This window comes from Zonotrichia leucophrys, chromosome 4, assembly GCF_028769735.1.
Source record: "Zonotrichia leucophrys gambelii isolate GWCS_2022_RI chromosome 4, RI_Zleu_2.0, whole genome shotgun sequence".
Taxonomy (NCBI): domain Eukaryota; kingdom Metazoa; phylum Chordata; class Aves; order Passeriformes; family Passerellidae; genus Zonotrichia; species Zonotrichia leucophrys.
In genome coordinates this window covers 55292364-55316741 of record NC_088173.1, presented here as the reverse complement: position 1 = coordinate 55316741, position 24378 = coordinate 55292364, and the positions used below count along the sequence as shown (strand labels likewise).

The window sequence follows — 24378 nt, the reverse complement described above, 5'->3', positions numbered from 1 at the left end:
CATGACTGTTCAGTATCTCTAATTTTCTTGACCATCTAAGTGATGTTTATGATCCAAAGGTGTGTTAAACATACCGAAATATGTGGTCACTTGTTTATAGGCAGTGTTATGCAAAGCTGTGGATAAAAAAAAAATGGTTTTGCTCTTAGGTGAACTAAATGAACTTATTCATTTAATAAAAATTACAATTTCAAGTGACCTGCTGTGTAAAGGATTGTTTTGCATGTTAGCATCCTACTGGGTCGCAAAGCCTTGTTGCAGGGGTGTTTGTAATGTCATTGTTTCTCTGCAGTGACTCTGAGATGATGAGCATTTTAAACATCTCTTAAAATGCCAGCCCCTGGGGTGTGTTCATTAGATTGAGACAAAAGTATCTATGACTGCATAGACAGCATCTGTCAAACAAGGTTGGTGGAGACACATCACATCCAGTTGGAGGTATCTCTGTCTTGAAGGAGGTGGGAGGTGTAAAGCCTGTATTATTAGTGGAGGGATATTTCAGGAAGCTATCAGTGAGCAATACAAAATGGTGTGGTGTGTTTCTGGGGAGATGAGGTTGGTTGGTTGCTTACATTGGCCATGTAAATTTGTTCCCATGACTCCAGCATTGATAAATATAAAGCCTTGAACTGCTCTGGGTAATTATTTCTAGTATTAATTACCTTGACAAAGTGATTTCTTGTCTATATGCTAGTAAAAACAAGAGGAAATATGAAGAGTAGTAGCTATTCCTTTCTAATGTCTGCCTTTTCTTGGTTTACCAGACTTATATGTATTTTTACATCTTACTACTTCTCTATCCAATGTATCTCCAACAATGAACAGCTATACTGTTAGGCTGCAAAAGTCAAGTCAAATAGTGTTCAGAGGCACTCTGGTAATATTTTCAAGTCACACAGGGTTTTTACTCTTCACTGGACCTTAGGCTGTATTATATATGAAATAACATAAGAGAGATCTCATAGGGAGACAATTTATGGTTGTGTTTCAGTTTTTGAGCCCAATAGCAGGGATGAACCAGATCACATCTGGAGCAGAATGATATTGTTGGCAGAAGAATAATTGAGTTGTAGCCCATGTATGCCTCATGTTTGTGCCAAATATTTCCATTTTAAAGAAGCAAGACAGTTATAAATGCACACAATGCCAAGTGTCTGGCCTAAAGTACATGTCCTGTCTTTGCAGCCTTTCAGAGATTCCTTGGGAAAGGTGATGTGTCTCAGGAGATAGAGGAAGTCTTGGCAGAGTCTCGGGCTCAGAGGAACACCAAGCTGGTGTCGGTGCTTCAGCTGCTGCGCACGCGCGCGGTGCGATGGCAGATCCTGACCGTGGTCGTCACCATGGGCTGCTACCAGCTCTGTGGGCTGAATGCTGTAAGTGTCCTGCCTCGGGCCATGGCACCTCCTGGGGAGCCCCCTTCCCTTATAACGAGCTTTGGATTACACTATTTACCAACCTCTGTGAATTCCCTCTAGCAGTGACTCTGTGACAGCAGTGTGTGGGAAGATCCAGAGATCTGTATTGCCTGGGGGCTCGTAAAACAAAAAATGTTTGAGGAAAGCCATGTTGTGTTAACTTTGAAGGAATACATGGAAAGGTAGAAAAGATCAGCAAAGGAAGAGGATGCAGCTTTCACTTCTGATGCTCAGATTCTCTGTTTCTGAACATGCCCTATGCTTATTCAGAGTTTTTGCAGTAGACATTTCAGCTTGGATTCATTCAGTTCAGTACTTACAGAAGTCATCAAAACTTCCTATAAGGGATTTTAAAAGGTTTCACTGCATATTTGTTTTTGTTTTGGTTTTTTTTGTTGTTGTTGCTTCTATATTATATAATATAATATAATATAATATAATATAATATAATACAATACAATATAATATAATATAATATAATATAATATAATATAATATAATATTCTTCTTCTATAATATTCCTATCCTGGAAAGTGAAGCAAAAGAGGGAAAAGACATAAAACAGTGAATCCTATTGGCCATTAATGTGTCTGAGGCCAATGGATATCAGAAGTCTCCTTCAGCACCTATCTGAGCCTATATGAGAAGGTCACAGGACAGTTAAGGCCAGAAGATCCCTCCAACTGGTCCAAGCCCTTAGTTAGAGCAGAAATGACTTCAGGATTGTCTCAGGCCACTGAGGGCCTTGTGCAGTTGTGTTTGAAACATATTCAAGGGTCAAGAGTCATAACCCTCCTGGGCAACCTCTGCCAGGTGTTTACACCACTTACACTGTGAAAAGTGTGTTCTTTATATCCAGCCAGAATTATCCTTGCTGCAGCTTGCGGCCTCTGGCTTAGATGCTTTATGCTGCACAAAACAAATTTTCTCATGAAGCACCTCAAAGGGAAGGGGTTTTTTGTCATAGTTCAAATGCATTACTTGCTTATTTATATATGAGCAATATTCTTGCTCATGCAAGGAACTCTCACTGTGCTCTGCACCACACTCCAGCTAAATATTCCCCCCAAGGCTAATAAATCTATGTGGTTTTGTATCTGTGAATATTAGCTCAAGCTTATCTCAGGTATCTCTATAGCTTTAAGACTCCAAATAAAAGTAATTTGTCTAAGACTATTTAAAAGATTAATGCAATTGGAACTCTGGTATCTAAAAGCTTTTTGAAAATACTAGGAGGAAATTAAAAGAGTTTTTTCATCCTGTGGGGTAAACTACAATAATGTTTGTATAGGTAGAGTTTTCTTCTAATGGTAGGATTTCAGTGCTAATGGCAGGTTATTTTATTCCTCATTGTGGATAGATTTTTGAGGAAAAAAGCCCCAGAATTATCTTGTCATCCAGTCTTTTTAAGATTTATCAGCACATAATGGAGAAAAAATGACACTTATAGTAGTAAACAGACTGTTCAATGGAGCACATTGCCTATAAGAAAAGATCACAGCTAAATTTTCAGAAGAAACGAAGGAGTTTTGTGATTTTGAGGATACTTACTAGTTGATGGAAATTGTCCAGTACTCTGTGGCAGAATGAAATCACACTCTCATGGCTTCAGTGAGGATGTGGGTAGATAGTCAGGCATCTCCAGTCCAAAAGGGATGCCAGAGTTACTTAAAAGTGTCATTGGATGGTCACTTTCTGAAAATATGTCTCAGAAAAACTTTCTTTGTCAGGGAACCTATGTGTTGAGTTGGCTATTTCAAGCCTTCCTTATTATTATTACTCCGTTTCTCCTCTCATGCAATGTCATCAAACATGAAAAAAAATTATTCACACAAAAATTTTGTTCTGAAATGGATTATTTAAACAGTTGTTAGTAACAGTTAATAGTAAAACCAAGAAAATTGAGAGGTCAAGAGAAATAGCTGGACCACTTGGCTTTCCTGGCTGATGCTGCTCGAGTCATCCAAAGCTTGAAGATGAGAGGACAGGTCCAGGTGTGACAGATACTGGTGAACCCGGGTCTTGGTTTTCCTGAGTGCCTCTGAACCAACCTGCTGGGTGTGAGCCAGCACCAGCCAGGTTTTGCTGGCAGGGAAGGCTCCTTATAACTCATTTGCTTTGTCTGTAGTGCTCTGTTAGTCAGTCTGGTCTTTTCCACAACTACCATCTGGACAGGGCATATGGAAAGCTGGGATTCCTTCGGGCGACAATCTCAGGTCGTTCTCCAGGGAAATTGCCAACTGGCAGATTTGTGTAATCATCCTGCTGGTACCTGAGAACACTTGCTTCTTTTTAAGGATTTTACTTAAGATCAAAAAATATGTTTTACTTAAAACACTACATTTGTTTATTTCAACATGGAACAGAAATCATGGTGAAGCTCCAATCATGTTAATGTTTTCAATTAGAACAAAATACCAGACAGCCTGACCTAAATTTACATAAATTATTTCCTATTCTTCTCTTCTACTCTGTTAACATTTACCTGACACATATAAACCATAATAAGCTTATTTATCCTCCACCATTTTATCTCAGTTCTAAATAAGTTACAAAACTAGGGTGAAGTTTCACTGGTGAACGTTATACTTTTTCATATTGAGGTATAATACACTGTATGACATACTGCTCTAAGGGACTCTTTCCCAAAGTGGGAAGTTGATGTGAATGAGACCCTGATGCTTACCAGACTCAGTATTTTAGAATGTTGCCACTATATATTCTCTGCCTGAATATGGTTTTAATGACTAAATATGACTGACTTCCTCTAAGTCATACAACCTGTATTTCTATCCTTTAGTGACAGCTACTTCAAGCCTCTGATTAAAACAGCATATTACTTTTCCCCAAGCAACTCGAATCTTAAAAGTATCTTTTCTTTCTGTGGATAATAGAGAGAGATTGGGGGGATGGCTTGACTGCAGCTATCCACACTCCAGTAAGGTTAAAGCAGAAATAGCACCTCACTCCTTCTGTCCAAAAAATGAGCAGCTTCTTCAATGCCTCACAACATCTCTTTCCTGTTCTCTCCTCTGTTGTTGCATCCTATTGAAGTGTTCCATAAAGCTACACAAACCTGCTTTGTAAGCCGCATGAAACCTGTTTGTATCCTGTTGTGAGCATAAAGTGAGTTTCTTTGATTTACTCCTAAAGTGAATTAAGCTAAATTGAGTTGAAGCTGTTTGCAATTCTGCCTGGGTCTGCAAGTAGAACTACAGCAGCACTGTGCCTAATCCACCTGGAATTTGCACTTTCCCTATGTCTGTCGTCCTGTTCAGCCCTCGGTGACTTGGGAGTGCTCAGAGTTTTAACAAGTCCCACCTCAAGCAGATTGAATGGTTGGACTGAATACCAATATATTGTAGTTCAACCTGTAATGATTAATAATTCATTTTATTCTCTCTGATGCAGATCTGGTACTACACAAACAACATCTTTAGTGAATCTGGGATCAATCGTGAAACAATCCCTTATGTTACACTAAGTACTGGTGGTGTTGAGACTCTGGCTGCTGTTTTCTCTGTAAGTATGGTTATGAAAATACATTAGCATGCTTGATATTTTAATATTATTAGATTTTATTTTCCTATACAGCCAAAAATATAAAAAGAATAGTGTGTTGATTAAGTGTAATGGTTGATAATGCAATTAAAAATATTATTTCTAATTTTAATCCTAAACCAAATAGTTTTCTTGGAATATTTTTTTAAGGTGTTCTTTAATTTTAGATTCATAAAAGGAACAGAAAAAGTTGGTATGTCTTGCAATGCTCTGTATGTGTGAAGAGGAAGAAGGCAGAAACAGCAAGGGCCAAAGTATATTTAGTGATGACTCATAAATTAGTTCACCTGGTAGAACAACATTACCTGCCAGAGGTTTATTCACATCTCAGTCTTCTCATGACCCTGCTGGGCAGCTGTGGAGCTGTTTGGAGAGGGCTCAGGCACAGCACAGCTGCAGCTGTTCAGTGTGGCTGGCAGGAACAGCCACCCAGGGAGGTGGAACAGTGAAGCCACCCTGCTGGAACAAGGGAGTCCCATGTGGTGTCAGTTCTGCTGCTCACTCAGCACAAACAGGCATCCTTTCCTAACCCATGGGCTACAGAGCAGGTCCTTTGCTCCAGACAAACTCATCTATGTACAGGAAAAGACTAGGAAAAAAATACACTAAATGAGCAAACTAAAACTTCAAGTTCCAGTAGGTGATTACACCATTAATTGCTAAAGGAATTTATTTACATATTTATATACATTTATGTTTGTACTGCAATAGATAAGAAAAGTCTTTGGAATGGAAAGCTGCAAACAAGCCAGCAGACCTTTCTTTGTTTGAATTTTTTCTTCATATATTCTGCACCAACTCCATCTGAACAATACTGAATATAGCAGCAAGCATTTTTAAATGTCAGAATAATGGTTTTGGAAAAAGGGTCCTTTTCAGTGGCAGAGTAACTGCCTGTAACCTACAAAATGTTAAATTAAATCCAGCTATCAGGTATGTTTTCTTATAGTCTAGGACATAAGGACTCTACAGGGTCACATTTAACCTTCGGATGTTTGTGAATTTCCACAAATCTGTTTTCCGCTGTTTTTTTTTTTTTATATTAAAGAGACTTTTATTTTATTATTCATTTCAATAGGTAGAAATAGAGAAATATGAAAGTGCCTACCTCTTACAATTTCTTTGTGATACTGCACACATGGTTCTTTGATTAAGATATATGGAAAAATAATAATGATAATTCTACCACTGATTTAGGTGAAGAATACACCTCTTTTATGTGAAAACAGATGATAATTACATGGAGATGATTCCATTATATTAAAGCCATTCTATAAATAGGGTCTGTTATTTTTCAATTCCTTCTGTGCTGTCAGCTTGTGGGGCTTCTTCAGAGCACACTCCTCACACATAATGAGGTGGATGAGTGTACTTTGGCTCCTAGTATGTGTTTTAACTTTCTGTACTCAAGAGGAAGTTTTCTTAATAATTTTTTTGTTAGTGCTACCTGCTGTGCCTCTGGAAATGCTGATATACTAATACACCTGTTCCCTTCCAATTTCTCAGTTCAGGACACACTGCCTTTTAGCCTTATTTCCTTAATCTTCATAAATGTTTCATTTCTGTTGTTTAAAGGAACAACAACATGAATTTCATTTTTCAGTTGAAGATTTTGCAGCTTCTTTATTTGAGTAACTTCCCATCAAGTTTTCATGCCTAGTGATGAGGACAGGATTCCTCCCACTCCCAACCTCTCCCAATGTCTGCTTTTGATATTTTTTTAAAAATCTCTTTCAAAGCCTTAAGTGTTAAGCCAGGTGTATGCCTTTTGTATTACTCAGAGATTATACAGGAGAAAGCAAGAAGAAAACTCCATTTTCCTGGTATTTTTTAATATGTTGTATTTGCTAGCAGAAACCAGATTTACTCCCAATAAACTTCACAATTTCAGTAAAGGTAAACAGTTATAGAGGTATAGTTTCTGTCCTCTTAAATGAAATAGCAGTTGGAAATGTACACTAGAAATCATGCACCATCTGTGATCATTTTGCATAAATTAGGGAGTATGAGATTGAGCCTCAGTAAGAATACTTGGGTATTGGTGACTTGCATTGATGGGACCCTTACAAATGCCAAAGGAAAACAGTAAAATAGAGATATATTTCATAGAGAAGCAAAGTAATATTGAGGAGATAAAATACTGAAACTGTGAAAATTTCTGAAAGTCTCCATTTAATTCATCTCTTGGGAGCAGCAGCACAACAATAATAATGTTGATGTGGTCCATGAGGAAAGACAATTAATATTCCATCCTTTTCATAGCTCTGTATTGCCTCAGATCCCTTGATATGCCCACTTGTAGCATGATTTGCCTACAGCTCCATCCCTCCTCCTTTCCAGCAAAAGCCATATAAACAAGACACTGAAAGATGAAACAGTCTTCATAGTTTTCCTTTCACTCACATAATTTGGCTGCAACTTCCACTTGCACCACCTCTTCCTAATTTACTTCATGAAATATGTATAGCATTGCATACCTGATGCCCTGGCTTCTCTCTAGGGAGACAGTATAAATTTTCTGTATATTTTTTGGTTAATGATAGAGAATTCTACCCATTGTACTTAACACAGATTTGATTTAGAGGAATTACTAAACAATTACTTTTTAGTGGGGTGCTCATTAATTTTTTTCTGATGTTTTTTATCCTCTGGAATGAAATACTGAGTAGATTTACTATTCATAGACGTGTTACATCAGTAAGTTATCTAACCTGATGCAATTCTTTGAAGCAGGGTGGAATATACCTAAATAATTCCCTGTGTTTAGTAGAAGTCTGTTCTATAACTTCTAAAGTACCACAAACTTAGTTGTTCTTCTGTAAGATTAATTACTGTTGCTGTTTTCTAAGCTTTAGTAATTCAGTTTAATTTTAGTTGTTGTCTTACTCTCAGTGGGCAAAGAAAACAAATTTCCAGTGCCTTTCTTTAGCACAGCAGCAGGGTGAATGGGAGACAGAAGGAAACGTCTGAAAAGATTCCTTCCCTCCTCCACGAAGCCCAGCCTAGAATAAAAGAGAATATTATTCAAATTAAGCATCCCACATGCAATTTTGCCATCTGTGGCACCAAATTTGGTTTTCTTACAGTGTTCACAGAAAGAGTCTAGACGTGACTATATTGAGAAGACTGTGCCCCAAGTATTTCCCATAGGATGATGCATGAAGGTGTTACTAAAAGCCTGTGACAGAGACAAGCTGTGTGAAGCCTGGAAAGAGTTAAAATACATTGCAGTACTAGACCACAAGAGAATGTAGGAAATCCTTTGCAGTATCACACAGAAGTCAGGGAAGGCAGCCTTCTTTAGCAAGATGATTCTAATCTGGTATAGGATGTCATGAGAAAGGGCTCTTAGACTCATTCTTTGTTTCTTTTATTGCTAATAGATCTCAGTATAGAAGGAAATATTCCCTGCTCAGGGCATGGCACATCTTAAATAAAGGGTATTCCAGATACTTCCAGAGGTTTTCTCATCTCCAAAACATTTCCTTCATGGTTTCCACAGGATGATGCAAGACATCTCCACTGAAACCCTGGGTCCACCGTCACAGGAGAAAGAGATATGTCCAAGTAACAGCCAGTCTTAGCAAGTGAAAAAAATGAGGTGACAAATACCAGAATCTCAAGTGTTCCTAGGAAGTTCTGTTAGAATCTGATTTTTAGTAAGACTTTTAATGCAGTCCGATGTGACGTTGCTCCCACCAACTCAGAATCAGCCTTCACATACCCACAATTTCCAGTAGGATGTAAGTAGAGAGGGCAAGAATGGGGTAAGCATGGCATTTCCCCCTATTTCTCCCCTCACCCTGCCAAGCTGTTGCCCAAGGATTGCCAGAATTTGAAGGTGATATCTTGGTCTGTAGTAGCCCAGACAGAGACAGCAGTAGAAAAGAGATTGGGCAAGCAGCATCTCAGATCTTGGTGTTTGTCAAAGGCCAGAGGCATTTGGACATATTTTCTCTGCAGGGTGGACTGCAGAGAGAGACTGTGCTGTGCACACTGGCTTAGGCCACAACTGATCAACATTTTGGTTTTAGGTAAAGATTGTTTAGGATTGTTTTTAGGTAAAGACATTATTCCTTTGTAATTTTTTAATACACATGGACTTTTGAATAGATGAGGACTGCATGTGTTGAAGTATCTGTGTAGTGCCTTCCAAAAGAAAAAGTTTCATCAAGAAGGTCTGCCTGACAGCACCACTCCCAAGACCCAAGGTGTGCATGGTTAAAGGCTGCATTTGTGTAGTTCAAATTCTTTTGTAGGATAAATTCAGAAATTGGATGTTTTAAAGATGTATCTTTTGCTGCTGAGGATTAAAAGCATTGAATTTGAGTAATTCTTTTATCAATCTATTCAGGATGATCTGCAACAGGGCATCCAAATACCATAATTAGAAAATAAAGCATCGGCCACAATATGTTGTCACAGATCAAGGTTGAGATCTAGTCTGGCTTTTATTGCATAAACTTGATAGCTCAACACTTTTAACAACTGAATCATCACTAGAAGGAGTTTTGCTTCAGAAATATCTACAGTTTACTCAAGGGATAGAATAGGGATAAGGAAATGAGTGGTTTTGTGCTGCCCTAGGGCTGTTGCCAAGCACTGCTGAGGCAAAAGTTTCTGGATAAGATAGGTCCTTGCATGGGCTATATATGTCCTGGCTGTGCTGGTCTTGGCAGGTATCGAGTATGGAGAGCATCTTTAGTGAACAGAAAATTTCACTGCCAAATGAAGCTGATTAAGGATGCCTCACTGCAAAATACTTCAGACTGAGCTTAGAAATGCAGCAATCAATTCCATGCTTTACTGAGAGTAATCTTTAGACAGATATCTGCAGAAGTTTATAAGATCCTATTGTGGCTTTAATACAGATACAGGCAAATTGATGAGAACCTTGCAGACAGGCATTTCTTTAAGGCTTGTGCTTATGTGGTCACAGTTGGTGCTATGCCTTTAAATTCCAGTTTAGGTACTTAAATACAATACCCCCTTTTGTGTTTTAAAATTAATAATTCTTATAGTAGACTAATGGATATACATCAAAGTATGAATAAAACCCCCCAGTTTATAATTCTCAGTCTGCTGTTCCTCTCCTTTTCCTGGGTACAAGATACTACACATTGTGTCATAGAGTGGTATAAATGAGGTTATCCATTTTAATCCTGATATTTAAAATGGAAATAACACAGTGTTAGCTTGCCATGTTAAGTCTGAGTCCAGTCACAGAGTCTTACTCAGACCTTTATCCAAAATACATGAGAAAGAAAGTGTGGCTATTCTTGACATTAACTTATAGAGCAAACTTCTTCACAGAGCTGAGACATCAAGAAAAGCTGACAGGGTTTGCTTAGTATAATATAGGGCCAGGATATAAGTAGGGAATAGTACGCAGCCTCCTATTTGGACTGCAGGACTTGCTTGCACATTCATTTTATCTGAGGAAGCTTGTCTGATCTATTTTAATGCACCCTGCTTTCATTATGTCAGCCCTGGTATCTGCAGCTGACTCAAGTGAAAAGGTTGACATTTGCTTCTTTAACTTTATTCACAAGTGTTTCCTGACAGACAGAAGTAAGTTGTGTGAGCTGTTAATGTATTTTGTATATCAGTTGCCTTTTTATCGCGAAACATTTGTCTTGCAAGAATTTTGGATGCAATATTTTTTACACATTTTCAATCATTTCATCTGTGCTAACCATCATGGCTAGGTATAGGTTTCTACAAATACATGTTTATGATCACACAGAAATAAGTATCAACCTACACAGCCTGGCACATAACTCAGGTGTTATCACAGAAAACAGTTCTAATGTTCCTCTGCTGTCTCTACTTGAGCATGCACTGGATTTCTTGTTATTTCATTTACTCTTCTGTACAGCATATTTTGATTTGCTATAGACCTTCAATAGGTAACAGTTACCAGTACATAGCAGTGGATCATTCAGAACTATAAATACTTGGAAAATGGTGAATCATCTTCCACTTCTTATGAGTCATAAGTATCTTAGCGGGTTCTGCAAGTGAACAAGTTCTGGATTTGTATAATCATAACTAAAAAATTAAGTTGTTGTTGTCTGTTTACACCCTCAAAACCAGCGTTTCTTTCACCAGGAAAACTTGCTGTTATGGAAGACCAAATCCAAACTGTCCTTCCTTACTGGAATTTGTTTTGCTTTGAGTTTTACAAGTGAAAACTATATATCACATTTTTCCATGTTTTGTATGAGAGGCATCTATGAACTTTTTCCCTCTAAGAGAAGCATCATCCCTGGCCCTGTTTTAATACAAAACCCCTCAGCTGTGTAACACCAAGATGTCTTGATCATGACCACCAATCCAGCATTGAAAAAAATAAGAGAAATTGCACAGCATGTCAAATTACATGTGCAACATTTATTGCTGAACATAAATCCACTCCAAATTACATGTGAAACATCTGTTGCAGAAGTTTCTTGCGGAAATTGCAGAAGATGGGTCTTACAGACCTATCAAATATTTTTTTAGCCGTCCAAGCCATTGAAGTTGTCTCTTGGTTCAGTGCCTGTGTGGTCATGTGTGTTTGCAAGATGGATTTATTAATCATAATGGGAAATAGCTGCCATATTGTAGAGGTTTTGACAGTGAAACAGTTGCAGTTTTGAAACATTTGTACCCTATAAGATCTTCTTAATATCACTGCAGGTCTTTTTAAAATTCCAAAATTCTATTATTGAAATTTGAAATACTATTGAAATTGTCCAAATTAATATATTTAACCATTTAAAGAAATAAAGAATGAAAAATCTTGCCACAGAACTGTTTTCAGTGATCTGCAGCATCACAGATCATATCTCTGGTGAGGAAGTTCAGCTCAGGGTGCAACATCAGCGTGTATTTAGGACAGACAAGCCTGCCCTAAAATCCCCTGGCTCCAGACTGAGGGAGAAGCATTTGCCTCTCAAGGCATTTCATCTGTGGGTGTCTCTGTACTTTGCTTTAACACATTTCTTCTAGATGCTGGTGGTGGAGTGATGTGTGTTGTTTCCCAGAATTAAGAGTATTACTCCAGATTTCATTTTAGTTGCCCTTTTTTTTTTCTCAAAGGATGTGCAGAAGATGGCATTCAGTCACTAGTCAATAATGGCAAATAGTTTTGTGATTCTGACTTCAACTTATTTGAAGTGGTACATTTTAATCTTCATAAAATCCTCTTATTTTTCTTATAAGATAGCCAAGTGTAATTAGTAATTTTAGTAGTTACCAACATGAAAAGTACATCAGCTGTTATGACAAAATACGTATTAGCCTATTTTAATGAGTCAGACTAGCAGAGTTTCCAGTTACAGCTTTTTAAGAAATTTTCCATTGTGTTTTTCTCTAGCAGATAAGTATTCAGATTTTGTGATTTATATTCAGATGTTAAATATAAATTGAAAATGGGTGTAACTGCACAAGTATTAGTGTTAAAATCACTTCTCTGAGCAAAATTTTCTGCTGCATGGATTTTTTTGCTTGGATATTCTAATTACTCTAATTATCCAAAATGAAAACTAAATTCTTATTCTACATTTGCGAAAGAAAGAAATTTAAAATAAATTTTTGTTTAATTAAGATGTAATTTCTGCTAAAAATATTTCAATCTCAAATTTTAAATGTCTTAAGCTTAAATTCAGAGACATGTTGAAATAAGGAAACAATCAAAATGCAAAAGCAAGAGACTATAATTCACTTAAAGGCAGTGGTATTTAAAATTATGTATTGTAAGAACATTGTCATAGAAATTTAGTGCATATCTGTGAGCCATTCAAAAAATGAACAATTTTTTCAATGGCCCTAGATAAGGATACAATACTGACTTGTTCTTTCAGACATGTTAAATATTCTAAATATAACTGTGAGCACAATTATGAATGCCATAGCTTATGAACGGTGTAAAATCAATTCATGGTTGAGTTTTGATCTTCATATTTAATGAGAGAACATATTTCATGATCCAAGCTCTTCAGTTTTTTCTCAGGAAGGTGAAATGCCACCTTTTGTTTTCCAGGGCTTGGTTATTGAGCGGCTTGGGCGCAGGCCTCTCCTCATTGGAGGTTTTGGGCTGATGATCGTCTTCTTCGCAGTGCTCACTGTCTCCCTGACCTTACAGGTAACACCAGGGCACTGCAGATTTTTACTCTCTCATTTATCTATTTTAAAGATGCTTGATACTGGTTTGTCTCGACATTCCTACACGAGCCAATCCTTTTAATCAGCTCGGCATGAGGAGGGAAAGGTCTCTTATACTAATTTATGAGTCTGTTTGCTCCAAAGGTTTTGCATTTAAAAAACTATAGGGACTTTCTCACATTCTCACATTCAGACTCCTTAACTCAAAGATTTATGCATATGATGAACCATTATGAAGACAGTTTTACCCATAGCTGAATAAACAGTTTACCCATATTCTGTGGGTGTATCTTTGTAATTCACTCTCTCTGAGATTTCTTTCATGCTTTATATGTCATTCCTACTTTACATTTGGAATTTTTTAGTGAAACATTTCCACATTTGATGTTTCTTTCAAGTTACTTTTCTGGTATTTGTATAGGCAATAAAAAGACTTATCCTTTGGAGAACATTTGGCCTTAGAAGAAAGATGGGAATAGATTCTTTAGCAGGGCTTTTTGTGATAGGACAAGGGGCAATAATTTTAAACTGAACCAGGGTCAATTTAGATCAAATATAAGGAAAAAGTGTTTTCCAATGAGGGTGTTGAAGTGTTGGAACAGGTTGTCCAGAGAAGTGTTTGATGCCCCATCTCTGGAAACACTCATGGCTAGGCTGACAGGCCCTGAACAAGCTGATTTGGTTGAAGGTGCCTCTGTGCAGTGTAGGGGGATTGGAACTAGATGAACTTTAAAGGTCTCTTTCAATCAATATCTTCCTATGATGATATGGCTCTAATTTATCAGACGTTATTAGCACTCAATTCCCCAGATGTTTCATATTATCATATTTTATTTACTAAACCAGTTTAAACTCTGGCCCTGTATATTTTTTCTTATTTAGCTTTCATCTATGTAATAGTGTGGTTTGTTTATGTTTCTGAGGACTTTGGAGAAATGAAACTGAGATTTGCATTGGCATGGGTTTGGGTGGTGTTTCTTCAAAGTGTTTTCCTGCTGGTTTTGATTCCTGTGTGATGCCATTTATCTGGCTTCCAAATCTTGTTCTTGTTCGAAGGGAGTCAGTAGGTCAGGTTGACTGGCAGGTCTGTGCCACGCCACTGCAGTTTTATTTGATTTACCTGAATGTACATCACAATAAAGCTTTACTTCACTCTCCTGCCAGGACAGCTGTAAGACAGCTCTCCTCCTGAAGAGAGATGCTATTGCATATTTTGTATGCTAAGTGAAAAATTCTCTTCCAGATCTTTTAAACCTAAGCTGGGGGTGTGAGGACCTTCAGCTATTTAAAATTCCTGAAGTCTGAATGCCTTTCAGTTTTGCCTCCTTTCAAAAGGGTCTCAAACTGTAAAGTGTTAGAGATTTGCTTTGGACAAAGCATCATGGTACAAATAGACCTCATCTCAGAGAATTTGTGAGCCATTCAAACAATGAACATTTTTTTCAATGGTCCTAGATAAGATACCACACTGACTTGTTCTTTCAGACATGTTAAATATCTACTCCATATTTGCACCTTCTCTTTCTCAGAGACCTTGGATTTGCTTCCAGACAAGAACCCTAGATTGTGTAATTTTGATAGATCTATAATCCTTTTGGTTAATGTTAATGTCCAGGAGACCATGGTTTCCACAACTAAGAAAATAACCCAGACTAGAAGAGGAAAAACATCAGAAAATGGGAGCCTTTCCTTAACACTGAAAAAATAATTACTTTCTTTAGAAAGGATATTTTTACAATGCCATTCAAGGTAGTGATAGTACACTTAAGTGTATGGTAACAAACTTTTCAAAAATAGCAAAATTCTATTAAAAATATCATTCACACTTTGCTGCATTAAAACTCCACCTGTTGGAGAGAGAAAGAAGTGGGTATCCATGTTTTTTTCCTCATCTATTAGTATTAGAATCAAATATTCACATACATTATTAAGAAACAGTGTCCTGCAAGCTCCAGAGGAATTGCTCTTCGTATTTCAAGTTCCTGATTTTTAGAGGTCTCAGTAGAGAAAAATCTACTTAGAAATAGCGCAAAGATAGCATATATGGACTTCCTTGTCTGAAAAATCAGATTATAGCTGAAAAGCCCTGGACTGTGGCTTTCCCATGCTTTGCCAAGGTTCAGATCCTGATTGTCCAACTAAATGTCAGCCATAGTCTTCAGCCAAGCCTTTCACTGGTGAACTGTGAAGCTCTGTGGGCCATCCTAGATGCTCTTTTCAAACATTACTGAATGTTTTAAAAGAGGTGGATGGAGGTGCTGAAGTGTTCAGTGTTCCAGGTTGGCTTGAGCTTTACCACAAGATGTTGAGATTTTTTAGAATTCTGACTGTGGTACATTACTTGTCTAGTGTTTCTCTACAGGGATTTCACAGAGACCAAAGCCTTTAAACACAAATCATCTAATAAGGTCCTACAGAAATGCTGGGATTTTCTAAAATAACGCCAGACTAAATTCTGAAATAGATCAAGAATCATGGAAAACACTATCTGTTATCTGCAAGTTTTAAGAAATATTTGTGATATGTACAATATATCTAAAATTAATTAATGTCTTTTATCCACCCAGAACACTGTGTATTGGCTTCCTTACCTCAGTATATTTTGTATCCTTGCAATCATTGCATCATTCTGCATTGGACCAGGTATGTTTATTCCTATTTTTTCATATTTCTTTGTACATCTGAGGACAGGTATTTTTGCACTGACATTATGCTTGCAAATCAGTTGTACAGAACTTCACTTTAGCAGTAAACCAGAAAGTAAGACTTTTGTTCCCTTGAGCTTTTGGAGGTTTCTTTATGCACTGTTTATTGCCTCTTTTTCTTTCTAAGGAGTTTGACATTAAACATTAATCAGCTGTTTATACATCTTTACCACTGAAGTGGTCTAATTGATTGATTGTGGTTTATTTGTGGAAGAGTTCCTGATATTTGATGTGACTCTAATGAAATACTGCTGTAATTCCATCGATCCTCTTTTGAAAAGCGGAGAAAAAAATTTAGAGAAAAATGGGGAGAAGACTAAGATAGTTCTTTACCCTTGTTTCTGGGAAAAAAGTTTGTCAATGATTTATGTGCAAAATACTGTGAAAATATTGGGAAAAAAATAGCAATCCCTTTGTCCTTCTGTAAGGACAAATCTCAGGTTCAGCTAAGTCCACTGTTCTGCTGACATACGTTTCTTAGACTGAGATCTGGGGGTGGATGTTAAAGAATTCTGTGGAATAGAACTTTTCTTGAATTTTAAATACCTTAGGAATGTCAAATGTTGACTTGAAACTTCTTTGAAACTTCTTTAAAACTTCTGGTGTTTTATGTGGTTCAGAGGGTTTAAGTGCAGCTACTTGCAGTATCACCATTAGGGTTTTTTAAAATCTTGGTTGAATCACACTGAAGTTTTTTCTCTATTACAGATATGTTCCACCAGTTTTTAGAACCTCCAAATTAATGTGTTCTTATATGTCATATTTCCAGCATATTAAGATTAACCCTCTGCTTTTCTTCTTCACCTTACCATTCTTCAAAATAGGTTCTAGAATTCTTCATTTAGATTCTTTCTCTTTACTGACGTTGTTCATGATTTGTGCTGCACTTCACAATCTCTTTGGACCAAAGTGTCTTCAGATACATCCAGGACAAACAGCTATTGTTAGAAATTGCTTCCTTGCTTTCTACAGAAATTCATTAAAATTAAAGCTTCTATTGTGTTTTTCACTGTGCTCAGTGCTGTTAAAGCCAAAGAACATTAACGGTGTACCAGCAGCTACCTAGTTGGCCTCTCCATCTTTCCTTGTGTGTTCAAACATGTCATATCTGACAGTAGTGGGAATATCTGGGTAGCACTTAAAATTGAATTGCTTTTAATGAAAATCTTGGTAATTGACTCTTCAGCTGTTGAGAAGAAGCCATGAAGAGTCACATTCTGATATCTCTGCAAATCAATAGCAATATTTTAGCTGACTTTGATGGGGCCTGATTTATCTTCAATGAGACTTCTCTGTTCTCCTTAGAAGATCTTAATAAATCTGAATTACTTTACTGCCTTTTAGCTGGGCAACTTCCATTATTAGCAATGTTTTGAGATGATTGAATATGAAGAGAGCATATATTAGTTTTTTTTCTGAACAAAGAAATTATTTCCAATAAGTCCACTTTGCATCCATTGCTTTTTGTACCACAAGGCACAACTCAATAATTGAGAGCAACTGCTGTGTCATGTTTTGTCCCCCTTTCCTTGTATGGGAAAGGCATCAATAGCCTGTGACAAGTCCATTGGAGAGTCACCATGTCAGTGTCAGGAGACCCCTGAGAAGGGACTGGGTGATCTGGGCTTGGCCAGCCTGAGAAGAGATAGCTTTGGGGACTAAGAGCAGTGCCACTACCTGTGAGAAGGGTGTTGCAATGGCAGAGCCAGTCTCCTGTTGGTGAGCTGCTTGAGAGGCAGAATGAAAGTGTAAAAAAAAAAAGATGCATACAGACTGTAAGGAAAGACTGTTTTTGATTCTAGGCAGTGGAGCAGGCTACCAAGTCCGAGTCCTTAATTACTACATAAAGATCAAAACTGAATAGTTGGTACTTCTCTATTTCTCCATTGCAGTGGTTGTAGGGAAGTGTCCAGAGCACAATAAAAACAGGGCAAGTAGGTGAGACATTTTTAGAGAAACAGTGCACCTTTTTTTTCCAGCTTAGGGTCTTTCTGATGTACAGCTTCTAACATTTTCATATTCTCCAGTGGATTGTTAAATCTCTGTCTGAAACAGCAGAATTTTAGTATTCTTTGGCAAAGAAAACCACATGTCTACCACCTTTTATACATACATCCTTTGTTAGTTTTTGTGTGATACCCTCTAGGTCTTGCAGAAACAGAGCAACTGATCCTCTTCCTCCTTTTCAACATTCTTGTGGTCTTGTAAACTTTTATCTTATCAACACAGATTTTTCTGGAATGAACAGCTATTTCTTATTGCCACCATTTCTCAGTGGTATTTTATGACACCCCTTTAGCAGGAAAACTTTGGTGTTCTTTTGTAGCACTCTGATGGCTTAATGAGACAAGACTGAAGTTCAGTAATAACTTTCCCACCTTTCTGGTAGTAAAAGGGGTTTTCCCCATGAAAATTAAGATATATTCTTTATTATGAAGCTGCATATTTTTATACTTCTAGCCTTTTGTAGAGGTCTTACCATTAATTTGTAGTGCTTAAACAGATACAATTGTCAACTAATCCTCTGTATCTTAATTCCTCCTGTAGTTACACTACAAAAACAATGTGTGATGATTCCATAGGTACAAATCTTAAGCTAGGAGTAATTTAGTTTATGTTCATTGAGCTATTGGTACTTGGAAAAATTGCCCCATCTAAAGACAACAAATAACATGATAAATTGAGTTTATAAAAATACTGCTTTAACTTTCTAGATCATAAAATTGCCTTTAAAGGTACAATATTTTCTCTCTTGTTAGAACATCTAATACCTTCTTGATAGTTTAGATGTTGTGTAAACCATTTTCTGATAGTATATGCATGAGTCCCATCTGCACCTTTACAGTGAGGATCATCTGTTACTATAAACTGTGGAGGGTTTATTGGTTTCATTTTTCTGAACTCAGCTTTTCAGCTTGCAGGTATTTTTGAGGACTGAAACAGTAATGCTAGCAACAGATATGTCCAGGCATGTGTGGGGTTTGGTACTTCATCATTTTTGTCAAAAGACAAACATCAGAAAGTTTTCACTTTCTAAAAATTAAAGGGCCCCTTATACAGTCAATGTGTGATCTGAGAGAAAATTATTTATTGTTCCATAGATTAGGGAGCCATGCTGCCCCAGACAGTTGTTTCATTGTGCCTATTTGGTTAATTTTACTCAAGTGATTTGCTGGACCTGAAATAAATATAGGATACATTTCAAAGAATTGTTTCAAAGAATAGGATACAAACAAAGAATTGTCATCCAGTAAAAAATAAATAGAAAAAACTGAGGGGATTGCAGCTGAGAAAACAAATCAAAGGGAAAAGTAAAAGAACATTATCAGGATCTGCAGAGAGCATTTGTGCTGTTTGGGTTATGTATCATGAGCAAACACATTGATTTGTAATGCCTTTACAGAATGGGTAAATAACGTGCAGTTTTTTGGAAATTTGAATGGTGATAGACAGGTTTAGGTACGTGTGAAACATCTTCCTTCTTTAACTTTGCCTTAGTTAATATTTAATAAAAAAGGAAAACTAAGATTTATTCCCACTTTCTCAGTTAAACCTGTGGATGCCTCTTCATGGACTGAGCACTCATGTTCAACTGTGCCTGCAGAATCAATCTCTTTAAGTAAAGATGGTCTAAAATCTGACTTAAACAGAAAAAAGAAAAGGTTATGATTATTTTTAGCTATTTTCTTGAACTCCCCATTCACCCATTGTACCTTTACAACAGTTGCTTGTGCCAGCAAGAGATTTTTGATTTTTCAGAGAACATTGAAAAATTGTGCATTGTAGTCTTGGAAAACCTGCTACAGATTGTTCCCTTTTACCCACCAGCCAAATATTTTCAAAAAGAACTGAATACCCAAAATCTGACACAGAATGTATTCCATTCAGTTTCCTGATTTGTCTGCAGGGATGTTGACCCCATTTGTCAGTAAGTCTGTCGTGCATTTTCAGATGCGGGGCTTGCAGGTTTTGATTTTGAAGTTTTTCCCACTCACATAACACAATTATATGTTCATCCTCTGAACCAAATAATGGCTTTTCTGCCACCTGTCAAGATGTATCAGATGGTGGAGCATGTGGAGAAAAAACCTTATCAACTGATTAATTGGAGATTACAGAAACATTGGCATGAGTTCCAGACAACCTTCCAAGTGAAAATAAGCGTAACAGACAGTCAGGACCTTGAGAGCTTGGAAACCTGGCATAAAGCATTTCCATGCATTATCTTTGGATGAAGAGGTTTCTTGGTATTTCTTCCTTAGAAGTGTATTCTGTTTAAGGGTAGCACCTTTCCATTCAGTTTTGATAAGTGGAGAAGGCACTACTGCAGAGAAGGGACAGGAAACCAGGGTGGCTGAGGTTAGGCATGATGCCTGTCTTTAACTAAATGGAAGGATGGGAGGAGGTGGGAGGAGAGTATTGTTTTGATAAAATACCTAGCTTTGAAATATTTTTTTTTACCACCTTCTTTCAGTAACTGAATAAGTATTGTTGCTCTCAAATCCCTGCAAATTTGCTGGCTCTGGAAACATGGTGCACTGAAGCATTGGAATTATTTTACCACTGGAAATAGGTAGAAATAACCCCAGACCCCAGATCTGACTTGTAGCAGTAATATCTGTAAAAACTTTTGTGTAGCACAAGTGTGTTGCTCACCCTTTGACCACTGTATCTGAGAGGGAGATCAGCCACATGTGTGCACAGGAAAGCATTTGGTAATGTTCCTTCTTCCAAAGAGTTCCTTGGAGTCCTTTGGAAAGAAAAGAAAAATTGTCTTTTTATTACAACAAATAGTAACACTCATGGAAGTTCCAAAAATCTGAGGAGTTGATTGTATATCAATTGCCTGATCATGATAGCTCAAGCCATTTTTGTGCCAGAAATCTGTGTTATTCTGGTGGCACTCCAAGTTGGAGATTAGTGATTTTGTTGAAATCTTTTGCATTTTGCCCATTTTTAAGAATGGGACATATATGCCTGCATGACCTGCAGAGAAAAAGAGGCTTAGAAACTCAGAACAGGGTGAGGATTTAAGGATGTCTGAAAAATGCCAGTTAGCTAGGGAAAAATATAATATCTCTAAGTATCACATGGAAGACTTACACATATATTTTATCTCAGTAATTTGAAAAATTGTTTTATATGAACACTGTACGCACATTCTTTTACGTGTTTTCTTAAAGACCTAATACATCATATTGTCATGCATTGTCTCACCGTATTGTAAGGTGAAAAATGCTCATTGGGCTGTCAGGCATCATGTCATCATTTTTGAGATGACTTAGAGCTGAATGTTGGAGCACAAAACTGCTCAGGCAGCAGTTAGCAAAGAAGGGCTGCAAAGGTGAAGAAACCATGAAGGTGAAGAAAATAGATTTATATATGAAAAGATCAAGAATAACTTCATGGTGTCTCACAGAGAAGGCTGAGAATTAAATAGTGCCTGAAATAACTGAGGATTTTATTTGAACCAGATGATCTAATATGATCCTGGATTCTTTTATCTTCTAATCTTGTGTTCTTTTTTTATCTCTAAGTGAGATGCTCAGCCCTCTGTATAAAGTCATACCTTGTTTCTACCTGTCTAAAGTCCTTGGTGTCTGCAAAGATGCACATGTGGCCAGAGGGATTTTATAGTGGATCACTGCAACAAAATGCAGCCCCTGACTTCATTTATGTCAATAGCTGCTATTTTTAAATCAGTGGCACTAGAGAGAAGAAAGAAAGAGTTTCTTGCTAAGTCATACACAGTGGCTTCAGGCATTTTGGCTTTACTGTCTTATGTAATGTCTTAGAAGTAGTTATTCTGGCCTTGAATCCTGCAAGTATTTCTGTGGACAAGTAGCATTTCCCCACACAAGTCCTGCTGAGTTCAGTGTAGCACAGATAAGGCTTTAGTGTGATCAAACAGGAGTCTGTGATTTTACTTAAATTTCCACTTTTAAAATAAGTTTCTATTTAGTATGCATAAGGATGACAAAATCAGATCAGTGGTATCTTTCCAGTCATGCTGTGATTACAGGAAAGAGAAATCAGTAAAATTCAAACTCAGATGAATTTGGAAAAAATAATAAGTTGATGGTAGCAAGATCTTAATTTTTCAGTTGTTACTTTTTACAGTAATTGCATTTTCAAACACAACTGAGAAATATCAAAGAACCAGGCCATTCCAGAAAAATGTTTCACTTATGCTTGTCTCTTTTTGAGAGTTTTATAATATTTGTCATGGCTTGTGGAAGGTGAGTGAAGTCTTCCCTAGCACAGCTGAATACAGTGAATACAACTGAATAGCATTTTAAATTGACATTGCAAGGTAAAGAAAAGAAAACTCAGAGAAAATCACTGCTGTGCCCTAAGACATATCAGAGATACTTTGGTATTTAAAGTTTAAATCAGTCCATGCTCTTACTCTGAATGCCAGCGTGCAACTGTATTGACAGCAGAGCTGTTGTCCTAAAAGGGTCACTTTGAAAGTCACAAGGTTTGTTCAGCCTGAAATGTCATGAGTGAAAAAGATAAAAATCAGCTTTTAGATGTGAAACAATCAAAGGTGTGATAGCACACATGTAGACACAAAAGTACTGCAATGAAAGGCAGCATCACTATTATTGCCTGAAATAGGCATTTACAGAAGCTTTGTGATGTTTTAGCTTCTCCACTTAGAGTGGGGTGTAAGAATTCCTAAGACACATGGGCTCCCACAGAGGCATTATGCCAGTCCACTTTGAGAAAGACTTTGAGCTTACTTGAGTGCAAAAAAACCACTCTCTGTACCAGAAAAGTGTATGCAGAAAAAAAGAAACAAACAAACCCATGTTACTCTATATTTAGTTAAAAAGTTGTAGATTTGAAAGGTTAGGTTAATTTTCAATATTTTTTTAGTTCTATGAACTAGAACCATTTCCAGTCTTCCCAGCAGATAGGCATTATTTGACAATGCCACGTAGTCCCTGCATTGGATATAGAGGGTATTTGTGCAGAAATAACCTTTAGTTTTCCCAGGTATTTAGGAAAAGGCTTGGCTTGTTGATATTTATAAGGCTTTTGTGGATACAGCAGCAAAATTAAAATATGCTGCATAAAAATCAGTTAAATACTGCAAATGTGAGTTATGGTTCTGTTCAGAAATTTGTAATAACCTGCAGACAGTACATACCAGTCCCAGCTGAAGATTTTCTGAGAGCCCTGGCCCCATTCCCTTGCTCTCAGGTGCCATCCATCCAAAGCAGGTGTCCTTGGGGTTGGTGCTTTGCCCTCCCAGCTGCAGCCTGCCCTGCCAATGCCCTTTAACAGCTGTGGCTGTGCAGCACAGCCATGGGAGGCTCACTTTCCTTCCCTCCTCTGCTTCTCTCCAGCAATGGAAAAGCTCCTGCCTACCCCTGGGGGCCGCACTATTAACTACTTCTACCAAGTCAAGTAGTTGAGAATTTATCTTTTGATTACCTTTGAGTGGGCAAACTGATTTTTTTAGGCTGTTGAGAAATAAGACTAGAATTGCTTTCAAAATTCATTGAATTTTTATTGGTGTAGAGGATAACATGTCCTTTGAATAAATTAAATGCAGTGTCATTCAATATATATTTTGGGATTAATGCCTGTTTTACGTTTTGTTTGAATTCCTCTCTCTTAAAGAGCAGCATAGAGAAAATGTGCAGCTTTTAACAGTTCTGCAGCAAAAGTGATTAAAATTCTTCATAATTAGTGGCAGTTCTAAAGAAAAATGAACCCTTAGTATTTGAAAGGTAATTGTATCTGTTGAATAAAGGAATTGCTGGAGGTGACACCTGGAGTTCTCAGCAGCAGGAAAACTTATGAACTTTATCCTGCTAACAATAGATTAAAAAAATTATCTTAATTGAAGCTTTCAAAATGTGAATACTTTGACACTTGACAGCACTCCTCCTACCTGAACAAGCAGCTTTTCCTGAATGATCATTAATTAGTGGCTCATGGCTCACAACCCTATCCTGAAGAAATGTACTGGTGCAAAAATGCAACCATGTGTTTTAGAGGTCCATGTAACCATGAAATAAAACATTCATTCAAAAGCTGTATGAGTGACCTAGGTACATTATTCAGATTAATAGGCTTTTGATATGGAAAGCATAGTGAAAAAAAGTTTCACAGAATTCATAGGGGTTTTTTTCTGTGAGTTCGTATAAAATGGTTATACTTGCAAAGGTGCAAACGAATAAATATATAGAACAATAGATGTGGAATTAATGAATGTAAGGCAATCAAAATATTTTATTTCCCTTATTCTCAGGCGCAATGCACAGCAAAGAAGAGTTTTCTGTTCATCTCATCTATTTCTGACTAATCTCCACAGCTAAGATCTAAATGCAGAAGTTTATTAGTTTTATGTTGCAATGAACACTGCTCTGGAGTCCAGACAGTGTTTCTTGGTAGACAATGCACTGTTATAGAAAGATGAATAAACACCAGTAACAGACTTTTAGAGGAAAAAAATAGTTCAGGAGAGCTACATGGACAGGGGTACTCAGTGCCAGTTTGACCAAGCAAACAGTCAAAGCAGTTGTTTCCTTTAA

At 37.2% G+C, this 24378-nt stretch overlaps 1 protein-coding gene and 1 long non-coding RNA gene across 3 annotated transcripts in view; one reads left to right on the top strand and one right to left on the bottom strand.

Annotated features, from left to right (window-relative positions):
- Positions 1 to 24378, top strand: part of SLC2A9 (solute carrier family 2 member 9) — a 77419-nt gene that overhangs the window by 36097 nt on the left and 16944 nt on the right. For both annotated transcript variants that reach the window (XM_064711790.1, XM_064711789.1), the window contains 4 exons: positions 1186 to 1373; positions 4827 to 4937; positions 13003 to 13104; positions 15692 to 15767. In XM_064711790.1, the coding sequence (XP_064567860.1) occupies positions 1186 to 1373; positions 4827 to 4937; positions 13003 to 13104; positions 15692 to 15767 (477 nt within the window). The remainder of the gene's footprint in view (positions 1 to 1185; positions 1374 to 4826; positions 4938 to 13002; positions 13105 to 15691; positions 15768 to 24378) is intronic.
- Positions 6133 to 23289, bottom strand: LOC135447060 (uncharacterized). The gene is made up of 3 exons (XR_010439990.1): positions 22986 to 23289; positions 20486 to 20579; positions 6133 to 7978 (listed from the first exon to the last, which is right to left on the bottom strand). It is a non-coding gene; the product is annotated as an uncharacterized LOC135447060 (long non-coding RNA).